The sequence below is a fragment of the Camarhynchus parvulus genome, chromosome 2, assembly GCF_901933205.1.
Source record: "Camarhynchus parvulus chromosome 2, STF_HiC, whole genome shotgun sequence".
In the NCBI taxonomy this organism is placed as follows: domain Eukaryota; kingdom Metazoa; phylum Chordata; class Aves; order Passeriformes; family Thraupidae; genus Camarhynchus; species Camarhynchus parvulus.
The window spans coordinates 16547432-16560988 of NC_044572.1; the positions used below are offsets into that span (position 1 = coordinate 16547432).

At 44.1% G+C, this 13557-nt stretch overlaps 1 protein-coding gene across 1 annotated transcript; it reads right to left on the reverse strand.

Annotated features, from left to right (window-relative positions):
- Positions 1–1659: 1659 nt before the first annotated feature.
- Positions 1660–12965, reverse strand: LOC115901343 (highly reducing polyketide synthase PKS6-like). Its single transcript, XM_030943938.1, is given in 7 exon segments — positions 1660–5361; positions 5363–7219; positions 7506–7687; positions 7791–7994; positions 10910–11070; positions 12026–12179; positions 12905–12965. Coding segments are annotated over 7 exon segments (6321 nt in total).
- Between the last annotated feature and the right edge of the window lie 592 nt (positions 12966–13557).

Here is a 13557-nt window from a genome sequence, read left to right on the forward strand (position 1 = left end):
AAGTCTAGCCAGGCCTTAAGTTTCTCGTACATACTGATGCCCAAACTGTGAATTCTCCCTGATCCCAGGAAAAACTGTTGAAAAACTGACCCAGGATTTGCGTCAAGTCCTGTGATGGAATTTGTGTCTGAAGTTAAACTAGCCATTGTATTTCTAGTTCTACTTCTATTTCATTTTCTGTATTTCTATTAATCACTGGCCATGGCAAGCTCTTTATGGATTCTGCACTTGAACACTCTGTACAGGAGTAGGTAGCAGAGAGAGCAGAATACCTTACCTGATGTGTTTTTACAGGCACTTTGTAAGCATCACCAATATGACTTTTATAATTATTTTATGATAAACTGTAATGGCAAGAAGCCAGGCATTGCCAGGAGTTTCTTGTGATCATATGGGTACTGGAGAACCAGCCCTGGGACACTGAGGCAAGTGATTCAGGAAAAGAGCAAACAATGTACAGATGGGCTGCCAGTCTGGATTACACACCAGATCAAACAGGTTTGTGATATCCAGTGTCAGTGCACAAGGAGTAGTAATCCTTATTTTCTGCAGAGTGTCTATTACATATCACATAACTTTGAGGATGTGTTTACTCCCTTTTTTCCTCCTATTTCTGTGTTATTGCTTGCCTAAAACCAACACAGCCTCATTTTTTTATGCATTGCTCAGTGACCTCCTCTGCAGAAGCAGTAACCCCAGCCAGTGAAGAAGCCATTTCTATTTGTTTAAATTCAGGAGGTTTTCCCATAGTTTCTAGTAGTGGAGTCAAGCTATGGAACACATCTCACACATTTAAAAGATGAAGACAGAGATTTCTTCTGCTGAGCGCTAAAACCAAAATCACCAAAAAACCTGACATTTCTATGAGCAGGTAACTTGGCAAGTCTAGAGAGAGCAATTGATTTCTTGCATTCAGTTGCTCAGCTGTGTTTTCTATTGCCAGTTTGAGATGTTTGTTTTGGTAGTGGCACTACACAAACCCATTTCTCCATTGTTTTCACATTAGACCCTCTCTGTGTTGGCCAGCTCCAAATCCTTCTCTACCAGAAAATTGACTCTTTTGGCCTCATGTGATTCCAAGATACTTGCTTTTCTGAAACACATACTACCCTGAGCAAGGCACAGTTCTCTTACAGCTGAAACCCCTGAAGCCACTAGTTGTCACTCTGTACATGAAACTCTCACAGTGCAGCTGCAGGGCTTGGAGTGTCAGTCATGCATAAGGAGTGTAACTTAGACATATTTATATGGTTGATTTACTTATACTCAGATCAACATTTGTCTTCCACTGCACTTTGTCCTAAACTGGAAGTTTGACTCACAGGGAATTGATAAGAATCCTTGGTTTAAGAGGAAAACATGTCTCTATTCCAGATTATGCATCTCCTTCAAATAGTCTCTGAACAATTCTGGCTTTACTTTCCTAAAACTGCTTGTTTGGGATTACCAGAAACAGTGTTCTGCATGGAAAAAAAAAAAAAAAAAAAAAAAAAAAAAAAAAAAAAAAAAAAAAAAAAAATTATAGAGGGGACAAAAAAAAAAAATTCAGTGCAGATGAGTACATTCAGCATCATCAGACGTTCTGCAATTACACATTCTGACATGCTGCAAAGGGTCTGAGTATTGTCAAAGTTACACAATTCCTGACTGGGGAGATTCCTATAGCCTGCTCCCATTTTCTGCACTTTCAACCACAGCATTCTTCTTTTCGACTGTTCCGTCTGCATCGCTTGTTTCTTCGAACACCGCCACTAAACTTGACAGAGTTGTGTGAGGATCAAGCAGTTTCACTACAGGTATGTCCACCTTTCTCTCCCGAAAGACACGGTTCTGAATTGTCATGGCTAACATAGAGTCCATGCCCAAAGACGAAAGTGCCGTATTCATGGTTAGTTCATCTGCGTTCACTCCTGTGAGGTCACTCATCAGTGAGGTGATGTAATCCTCAGATTTGAGAAAGGCAGTCTCTGGGACTTCAGCTTCCTCAGACGTTTCAATCTTGTTCATGAAATCTTCTGACATAAGTGTCATGAAGCGACTTTTGAGGGAAATAATCTGACGAAAAACATGATGATACAAAGTGTGAAAGTTCAATTTGGCAACAGTTTGCTGCGGATTGTTTATAAGTAAGGTCTTCCTGAGATAGTCATGAATTTCATGCACTTGCAGAATGTCTACGCCCTTGGATTCCAGAATGTTCTGAATGTGGTCTTGGTTGAGCAGAATGCCGAGGTTCAAAGCACCCCAGTTAATGGCCTGGCCTGAGAGCCCACAGTTCCTCCTGTAGAGGCAGAAGAGATCCAGGAAAGAGTTTGCAGCTGCATAGTTTGTCTGGGTGGCATTGCCCAGAAAGGAAGCAACAGAGGAGTAGCACACAAAGTAGTCAAGCTCCTGGTCTCTGGTAGCCCAGTGTAGATTTAGGGTCCCTGCTACTTTTGGGCTCAGCACTTTGTGGAAGTCAGCCAGCTTCAGCACTTCAAGGTGGCCGTCGTGTAAAGCAACAGCACTTTGGAACACCCCTTTGATCGGACGCCCCATAAAGGTGGTGGCAATGGACTGAAAAGCTTTCTCAACATCACTGCTCGAGGTCACATCACACTGCACAGACACTACTTTGCTCCCTTTGTACTGCTGCTGCAAAGCCCTTAACTCTTCTCGCTTCTCACTGCTGGGAATTCTCCTGGACAGAATTGCAATACACCCGCCCCCGTTCTCAGCTATGAATTTCACTGTTTCAAAGCCAAGTCCAGTGAGCCCCCCAGCTACTACATAAACAGCATTCTGCTTGAACAGCTGCTTCTGGGGCTCGTACAATGGGATATCTGAAAGCACACTGATGTCCTTTTGCCTTCTCAGGACAGCAAGGGGGACAGAAGTGCAGGTGAAATAGGACATCACAGAATTTAGCCCTTCAAAGTTCTCAGTCTGCTGAAAAACAGAACCTGAGAGATTTCTAAACCATTTCATATCCATGGAACTGATCCAGGCATGTAGGGTCTTCTGCACTTCCTTTAGAGGTGCTTTCCGGAAAAGGCGGGCAATGGCAAGGATATGAAAGCTGACGTTTTCATGATCAATTTCACTGACATTCTGGATGCAATCTGACTGTTGACTGCCACACACGATCACCACATCTTTAAGAAAGGACATGTGGGCCAGGTCCTCCTGAGACAGTCTGTTGACTGGAGGAAGAATAACAAGGGCACTGCACAGGTTGATATACTGCAACACGTTAGGAGTGGGCTTTGCAAGGACTGTTCTCCAACCCGTCTCTTCTGCTGCTGCAGAAAGGACGTGGCACAGAACTGAGGATGGCTCTGTAGTAATAATACCCAATGTTCTGCCATGTTTTCCTTTGGGTAACTTCTGAGTGAAGATTTCCCATGCAATGATGAAGTATGACACACAAGGGACATTCTGGAGGAATCGGAATTTCCTTGCATTGAAACAAACTGTTCCTGGAATCTGAACTCTGGATGATGCAGCAGTGGGATAACATGAAACCACGTGATCTCCCACTTTCACTTTTTTCACATCACTGCCTGTTGCAGTGACTGTGCCACTGAAATCAAGAGCTAGAAGCCTGTGTTTGTCCCCTGCCTGGGAGTTCCAATACAGTGTATTACCAAAGTTGCAGCTAGAAACACTAATGGGAAAATAATCTTCTGAGTGCAAACAAATTTTATCCACTTGAATTTCTACACTTTGTTTGTCAAGCTGAGTTGCAGTGCCAGTGGATAATTCCCCAGACAAGTCTTTTGCTGTGTATGGATCAGAAGTGTGCAAAGTGAATGATTGTGATTTCTGGAGTGATCTTATGGGTTGGATATAATCTGCATCTACAAAAGGTGTGCGTCTGATTTCGGAAACGTAAATTCTTCCCTGGCTGATGCAGACTTCTGGATAGTCCCCACCTTTGTACTTGATAAGAACATCTGCTAACACTGAGATGTCCAGGGAAGTGGAGGAGCTGAGGTCAATCAACTGAAATGTGATTTCTGGAAATTCAACAATACAGGCTCTGGTCATGCCATACAATGCAAACCCACAGTTAATGTGGTCCACATATCTCTCTGTTGTTCTGTAGGTGATCACTCTGACGGAGCAGCAAGTCCTCTTCTCTCTTAGTGCCACCACTACCTGGCGATAGGCTTCGCAGCACTTTGCCAACTGATCTACTGCTTTCCTTGGGGAATCTTCATTTAACCTTTGAATTCCCCACAGGAAGAGAATTTCATCATAACCCTTAACCTCTTCTCTCATTTTGTTCTGTGCATCACCTTCCACGAGGCAATCCCAGCCTTCAAACATAACATATCTCGAAGCAGGATGTAAGTATTTTTTGAGCTGCTCAGCTATCCCAAATTTGTCTGCAAACACAAGGACTCTGGGCTTAAACCCCAGATGTCCAATTGTCTGTGAAAGAGAGACTTCTTTCCATTTGTTTTGAAACAGAAACTCATTGTCTCTGGAAGACGATTCCTTCATGAAAGTGATGGCAACGCGCTTGAGCTCAGCCAAAACAGAGCCGTGCTTGTCCACAAAGCACCCACAGACCTCAAGGCAGTTCCCCATGGATTTGCTCATTCTCATGTATATCATCATTTCCTCCTGCAGTGGGCGGAGCACCACCAGGCTGCCTATCCCAGAAGGAAAACCTGCTCTGGAGTGGACTGTCCTTGAGGTCAGGACAGCGGTCATCTGCAGAAAGCAGTCGAGCAGCACTGGGTGGATACAGTAGCTGTACATGTCTCTGGCGGTCTCCTCATTCACCTTTATGCTTGTTATAGCTTCCTTTAGCTCCTGGCAATAATGCACATCACTGAGCTGCCTGAATATGGAGCCATACTGAAAGCCAACCTGAGACAGTGCTTCATAAAGTTCCTCTCTGCTAATCACTGACTTGCATCTTCGATAGATGGCTTGGCAAGAGATGCTGCTTTCTTCCACCACACCTTCAAGGCCCTTGGCCACTTGGCCAGCAGCATAAACTGCGTTGGAGGAAGAGAGAACCTCAAAGGTTGTCATGGCTTGTTGTGGACTCAGCTTGATACTCAGCACTTGGGAATTCTGTGCAAGAACACACGGTGCAGAAAAACTGATACTCAGCTGGTAAGTGCTCAGAGGCACTTTGGGTTCTGAGCTGCTCATCACAGAGGCCAGACCAAGCTCCACATAGAAAGCACCAGGGACTAAGGCCACTCCATTGTTCTTGTGCTCATATAAGTACGGTGTCGTTTCCTGGGACACCAGGCAGCCAAACTCCAAGTTGTCACTGTTTATACTGTAAATCAAAGAATGACTGGCGCTGACACCTCTTCGGCTTGCTTGTTGATGGGTATCCAGACAGTTCATGAGCTTTTTGGCGATCAAATCGATATCGTGGAATGGCCACAGGAACACTTTGATACCCGTCATAAAAGTGCTGCCAGTTGGGATTAAATCCCAGTTCAAACAGATTTCCTACCAGGGTGAAGAGCGTCTGATATTCTGCATCTGTTTGCAAAGAGGACAAGACCTTTGTGCCTTTCCCTAGCGTTTCTTTTATGCTTCGCTGCAGTGCTCGGTGAGGACTTATTTCCACAAACACCACGTTTTCCCTGCCTCTGGCTGCAGTTTGGATGGCTCGTGTGAAAGCAACAGGCTCACGAGTATGCTGCGCCCAGAATTTGCCCTGAGAAAAGTCATTTTCAGATGCAGCTGCCCCAGTCAGTGTTGAAATCACTTCTATTTCCCCCTTCTGCTTTTCTAAAGGCTCTATCTGCTCCTCCAGCTCCCTGAGTATCATATCCATGCTGGGACTGTGGTACGCAGCTGGAACATTTAAAACATGAAGAAAGATGTTTCTCTGTCTGAAAGCTTCAGCTAACTCTCTCTGAACAGCTTCCACAGCCTCTACACTCCCAGACAAGGTGCAGGAAATGGGGCTGTTGAAAGCGGCAATGCACACCTTTCCTGAGTAGGGATGCAGGCGTTCAGCAATCTCTTCAACAGGGATGTTTCCAACCACCAGCATTCTGCCGCTGGGAGTCTTTGCCTGCAGCCTGCTCCGGTGATAAATCACTTTGACAGCATCTGCCAGGGACAGGTACCCAGCAATGTGTGCAGCAGCAACTTCCCCCACTGAGTGGCCAACAACAGCAACAGGCTTAATGCCCCAGTGCTTCAGGAGGGAAGCTACAGCAACCTGCAGGGCAAACAGCAAGGGCTGAGAAAACTCTGGATTCAACAAGTCCTTTGGGCTATGATTTCTTGCTGGCAGGAGGCTGATGGCAGCGTGCTGCTGAAAAAGGTCTTCTATTTCCTTACACTTGTCTCTGAACACCGGCTCTGAGCTCAGCAGTGCCTCACTGAACTCCTTCAGCGTTACGCCGTTGCCGCAGAACACAAACACCAGCTGTGGTTCTGCTTTGGATATGGCAGGTTCCGTGCTCGCTGCCAGCCTCAGCTCTTGCTGCAAGTGTTGGAGGGAATTTGTGACAAATGCTTTTCGGTACCTGTAGCTGGCGTGGCTTCTTCTGCAGGCAGAGGTATAGGCCAGGCTCGGGAGAGTTACGGAGTTCCTTGCGCTCAGCTGCTCAGCTGTGTCAGCCATTGTCATCTGAAGGGACTTAGGGGATGCTGCTGACAGCAGCACTAATTCCAGGGGCTTCTTAAAGGCAGGAAGAGGCTCTGGCTGCCTCACCTGCCTGACTACAACATGAGCATTGGTTCCTCCAAATCCAAAGCAGTTGATGCCAGCTACTCTTCCATACTCACTGGATTCTTCCCAGGGCTCTACAGCTGTGGCAACAGCAAGGTTTAATTTCTCTGTATCGATGCTGCTCATCTCCTTTGAGTAATGCAAGGATGGAACAATCTTTCCATGATGCATCATCAGGAGCACTTTGATTAACCCAGCTGCTCCAGCAGCTGATTCAGTGTGTCCAATATTTCCTTTCACTGAACCGATTTTCAGAATGGAAACTCGGGAAGACCTGTTTTTGCTAATGACACTACCCAGGCTCTCAGCTTCTGTAGGATCTCCAGCAGCAGTTCCTGTGCCATGGGCTTCAATGTACTGCACAACTGAGGGATCAACACGACTTCCATAAATGCTGCGCAGTAACTTCTCTTGCTCTATTTGAGACGGCCTCGTGATTGGAGTTATGGACCTGCCATTCTGATTGACTGCACTGATGTTTATCACACCCCAGATTTTGCTGTAGTCTTCCTTTGCCTGTTCCATGAAAAGTTAAATTGTCTTTAATAAGCTCATGCTTTTTCTGTAGCGAAGAGAACAAGACAACACAACAAACCCAAGAACAACCAGAATATTATGATAACTTTTAAATGTGAGTTCCTTTCCCTATGTTAGGGAAAGTTGATAAATTCTAAAGAAATGCTTCATTAATCTTAAACTTGAATTGGAAAAACTTCTCTGGAATAGTCATTATTAGAGCTGAAGACACAAAATTCAGACAAGCAACCAGTCTTACTTCAGGCTGCTTCACAAGCAATCTTACCTTTTTCAGTGGTTTGAGGAAAACAACACCACAGCCTTCTCCCCTTCCATAGCCATCTGCTTTTTTGGAGAAGGGTTTGCTTATGCCCTCTGGAGAGATCATTTTGGCTTTAGTGAGAGATACAAAGGTGCGGGGGTCGATGATGCAGTTCACCCCACCACAGATTGCTGCCTCACAGTCTCCTGGAGTCAAACAGAAACATATGCATGTTGAGATGGCCCTGGTGATAGACAGAAACAGTAGGAATTCTGATTTCATCATCCAGCACCTCTTCAGTCCCATTACCTGATTTAATGGCTCGCAAGGCGTAGTGCAGAGCAAAAAGAAAAGATGAACACGCAGTGTCGACAGTCAGAGATGGTCCCGTCAGATTAAATGTGAAAGAGACCCTGTTGGCAGCAATGCTCATTGCTGTTCCAGTACCATCATAATGATTTATTTCATTCACAGCTCTGCTGGCCATGACTTCATAGTCTCGATTCATGAGACCTAGAAAACATCAGATATATGATGGGTCAAGTTGTTGTATTGGGTCAAGTTAACCCAAGCCAACAATAGGCATGCACAGCTCAAAACCTGGTGGTGTGGTTTGATTTTCAGTGTTAAGATGAAACCATATGGCATCAGGGCTCCTGTCATGAAGCTTTGCTCCAACACAAGTCAAAGGGAGAAGTTGCAGCAATTTCCCCTGGACCAACTTACACACACATACCTAACACTGGAAATTCCTACCTGCCCAAGAAATGACAGGAAATTCCTACCTGTCCAGGAAATGCCCTTTCTGATGGCTCAGCTCACTGTATGATGCAGCTACGATCTCTGGAGTCTGTTTAGATATCACTTTGAGACTGAGATACACTTTTGAGACTCAGGTTGTTTTAGTTTAGCTATAAGAACATTTAAGATGAACAAGTTACAAAGAGGGTAGTTTGGACATAAATGTACAAGATGTTAACCTCAGTTCCTCAGATGTACCGAGTTAAAGGTCACGAAACTACACCTAATATTTTGTATTCCTTACTTTTTTCACACTTGCAAGCAGTAGGAAATAGTAAGAAGAGCAGGGCCTGTGAGACCAGTTGTGTCCTATTTCTGGGAATGCAATGTTTGAAATATGGTGGATCCCAAGTCCATGAGCATGTGTGGAAATTGCAGTAGCTCTATTCAGAGAGCAAGGTATAGTGCCCTCAATGGAAGAAGAGTATCTCTCAGACTAAAATAATCTAAAACATTTCCCCTATAGGTGCATCAAGCAAACTCCCCCAGAAAACTCCTTTTCAAAGAGACACAGATTACACCAGCAATAATGTGCTGATACTCTACTATTGTCCTTTAAATATCTTTCAACAGCATCTGGTATCATCTTGTCCATAACTTTTTGGGTACTGGCAAAGGCAGTTGGACAAGTACACCTTGGTACCATTGTAATGTCCACAGCAGGATTTCTGCTGCTTTAAAAGGATATTAATCCCCAGAACACCTCAACCAAAATTATACTGGAAAACAGCATATTGGAGGGAAATTGTAGGCCTGTGTAGAAGCCCAGAAGATAAGGAGCTAATGTGTATGTGTCAAACACTGATTGCCGGATAGTCAGGGAGCCAACCAAGACAATAACCAAGAATTGGTCAGCAATAACCAAGAATTGTTAAAAAAACCAAAATGAGACGGGACCATGAGGAGGTAGGGCAGCATTTCTCTGGGATAAACATCCTTGTTCTGCTCCACAGAGACACAGAATCACAGAATCAACTACGTTGGAAAAGACCACTGATGTCATTGAGTCCACCCTCTGCACAAATAACACATTGTTGACTAGATAATGGCATGCAGTGCTACATCCAATCTTTCCTCAAACACTTCCAGGGATGGTAACTCCATCAGCTCTCTGGGCAGCTGATTGCTATATCAAATCACCCCTTATGTGAAGAATTTCTCCATAATGTCCACTCTAAACCTCGTCTGGCACAGTCTGAGGCCATATCCTCTCACCCTGTCTCCAGTTGCCTGTGAAAGAGGTTCATCCCCACATCACTACACCCTCCTTTCAAGCAGTTGTAGAGAGCAATAAAATCACCCCTGAGCCTCCTCTTCTCAGGCTATACACCCCCAGCTCCCTCAGCTGTTCCTCACAGGATTTGTGCTCCACACCCTTCCCCAGCTCTGATGCCTTTCTCTGGACTTACTCCAGCACCTCAATCTCCTTCCTGAATTGAGGGGCCCAGAAGTGGACACAGGACTCAACCATGTGGCCTCACCAGTGCCATACACAGCTGGAAGAATCACTGCCCTGCTCCTGTGGTGACACTATGGCTGACACAGGCCAGGATGCCACTGGCCTTCTTGGCCACCTGGGCACACACACTGGCTCATGTTCAGCTGCTGACCACCAGCACCACCAGGTCCTTTTCTGCTGGGCACTTTCAGACCACTCTACCCCCATCAACAAACAATGGGCAGCACCAGGACAGAAGCAGGAATGAAATATTGACCCAAGGTCCATCTGGGGTGGGAGGGCACTGAGACACCCAAGAACCCCAAATCCTCTGATGCATTTCCAAAAAGTTCTGAAAGAAGGAACTGGACATGATAATTTGCATAGAAAGAGAGCAACCTATCTTCAGGGCACGGAAGCATCTCTTTAAAAAAGTACCCCCAACAAATCTGGGGGGTCCTCCAAGACCCTGGACATCTCATTTCTCCCAGACCAACACTGGAAGAATGACTGGTGATCTCCTTTTCTCTCTTTTTTTTTCTCTCTTTTTCTCTTTTTCTCTTTTTCTCTCTCTTTTTTTCTCTCTCTTTTTTTCTCTCTCATTTTCTCTCTCTCTTTTTCTCTCTTTTCCCCACTTTCATTCTCTCTTTTTCTCTCTTTCTTTCCCTCTTTCTCTCTCCGCTTCTTTAATTCATCTCTTCCCTTGTCTTTTCCTTCCACCCCACCTCTTTCTCCACATCCCACTGCCATATGCTGATGTAGCAGGTCAGGGACTAACATTCCAATTTCCATGCCAAGTGTGTAATTTACTGTTAAAACTTTGTGATTTTTTGCAGACCCAAGCAATTACTCATCTTGGGTGTTCCCTTCCCCTTAAGGGTGGAACATCACAGCCTTGCTTGGGAGTATCTTTCCTAAGAAGGCTTGGGTTGCAGATGCAGTTTCCTGCTTCCCTTCAGTGCCTGAACACAGGAAGAAGAGCACCAAAAAGAGATACAGGAATTGTACCATGAACTTCTAGAGTAGCCCGGTAATTCTTACCAAAAGTAACCACTAGTGCCATAGCACAGTAGCCTTAGATCTCCAGTCTAGATCCAGTGCTAGATAACATATTGAAAGGTTATGAGGGATTGCTCCAATCTTTGTGAGCTTCAAACACACTTTCTTTGACATGAAATTTTCATCTTACCAATAAAAACACCTGTTTTGGAACCACTGATAGATTCCACAGGGACTCCTGCATCCTCCAGGGCTTTGTATGTGCACTCCATCAGTAATTTCTGTTGTGGATCCATGCGTTCTGCTTCCATATTATTAATCCCAAACAGGTGGTTGTCAAATGAATTAAACCTGAAATACACAGACCAGAATAAAATATGACAGATGTATATAAGATCCATTTACTTCTAGACTCACCGTAAACATCTTTTGCAACTTCATGAAAAGCTGAGCAGTAACTGGTGTTTAGGCCACAGATCCCATTTATGAAATTCAGAAGAAAATGTTTATAAGCCAAAGATGCTTCATTTTATCATTTTATCAATGCTTCTGCATTTCAGAGTTAAGAGCCCACTCCTCCCCATTTTTATTCTCGTGGTTATCGCACTACTACCAACTGGATTCCTCAAACTATGAAATGTGCAGAATGAGACTCCCTCTGCAGTAATCTGGTCATAGCTTCAACAAGTTATAAACAAAATGAGAATCTCTTCTCACTGCAAAGAATTCCCCACAAAACCTTGCTTTCTAGGTTTGTTTTCTTGGGGTTTTTTTCAGATTATTTTCAGCAAATACAGACCAATATTCTTAATTTAAAACCAAAAAGCAGAGGATCAGCTCAGATCTGTTTTCAACAGATACCCATGCTTCTCTAACAATACATTCATAGCTACTTTGTGTATATTTATATTTGAAAGCATCTTCAAAATAGGCCCATGCTTACAAAAGACCAAATCCAACTTTAATCTTGTATCCCAAGATCAGATTTATATGGCCTTCTATCATTTCTTGATTTCAGAGCAGGATTCAATCTCTAACATGGGACTAAGCACTAAAGTAATTCTGGGTCCTATGGTTCAACCCTGCCAAGTATAAATTTCAGGAGACAATAAGATTTCTTCTGTGCATGTCAACTTCTCCTTTGAATGAAGCTCTACAGCCTGAGGATTTTAGGTGAATGTGGAATTCAAACAAAAGACACTTATTTTGACCTTACTGTAATTTGCTATTCTTCCCCATCACAGCCCCTGTGCAGCTGTACCCATAGTCTAAGTACTACAAAAGTGCAGCAGGGTAACAGACTCACTCATCCAGAAGAGCAGCTCGTGTTGTACATATTTTTCCTGGCTTGTTACCATCTGCATCATACCACTCCTTGGTATTAAACCTCTCAGGGGGGATTTCTACAGTGCAGTTTTTGCCTTCCTCCAGGACTTTCCAGAAATTGTCAATTCCATCTCCTGTTGTACAAAGTTTTAAAAACAGATTAAATTGTGTGCTCCCCCTCCCCACGCAGACTCAGAAATGCACAATTAGCAACAAGGACCTCCCGCCTGTAAATCTAGGCTGCTCAAGCAGACTTGCCACAGAAAGAAGTGATCATTCTTTGGTGAGAGGAAAATGAAAAAGCATGACTGATCCTCTCACTGCTTGTCTAAAAGCAAAGGATCACACAAAATCCTTAACCACCTTCTCTCCCCATTTCGCTACCATCTCATTGCATCTACTCCACCTACTGTAATAAAGCAAGAAGCTTTCTTTTAGGAAAACCCAATCTGTTCATATTACAGGCATGGCTGATAAGAATGTCCAACCCTTCATCTGCCCTGTTCCTATGGATGCAGAGTCCTGTAACACTACACAATCACCCAGCCAGTGAACACAGAGAAAGTTCAAGTCATCCCAGACCCATCCTGATCATTTGTATGAGTTTCATGTGCAGCTCAATGCCCTGCCCACAGCCAGCACTGCAGCTTCTTTTGTCTGTCTTTCTGTCAGCAGACAAATTTAAACTAATCCGTTTCCACCACAGCACCACCTTTCAAAAAGATCCCACAAGCAGCAAAGCAACAATCCAACTAAGGGACAAGCCAACAACTGTTGGTTTCCTCCATTTCAACATTAATAAAAGTCTCTGCTTTTCAGTGTTCACTCACAGCCTGCTTTGCTTTTACCCCAAAGTTACCTCCAGGAAAGTTGCATCCTATTCCAACAATAGCAACTTCATCTGCAGTCTCGATCTCCATCTCCCGGGCTGCACAAGACAGAAGCACTATCAGTCCAGTCCAACAATTATGCATTTACCATTGAATAAATATTGGGTTAAAATGTGAACTTCCCACAAACAAACAAACTTGTTCAAAACTTACCTAATCTGGAATGATCTACTGCTGGTTGTGATGACAAATGACACTGCCCACAAGAGCTCTGTACTACATTCTTCCTCTTGTTTCTATTCCAGAGGGAATTCCCCACTTAATTCCCCAAACTCTCATGCACACATACTTCCTTTTTACTGTTTAACCTCTGCTAACAAAAGGTGAATCTTTTCAACAAATTAACGGCAAAGACAAGAATTCTCTTTAGGGTCAAATTAAATACCCCAGGATAGAATTGACTGATGATTTCTTTTTCCTTGATTCTGAGAAAGGAACTTGTCAGGTGAGAATCAATTCAACTGAACTAATTAGAACTCACTAGGAAGCCCAGCTCTAAGCCCTACAGTCCTCTTGGACTTCCTTCCACCCACAAAGAGGAGAAGACTCCTCTAGAAATATTTTGTGGGGGAATCTTGGCAGTGGGGAGAGCTTTCCATCCCAGGGATAGCACAGCAGGTCC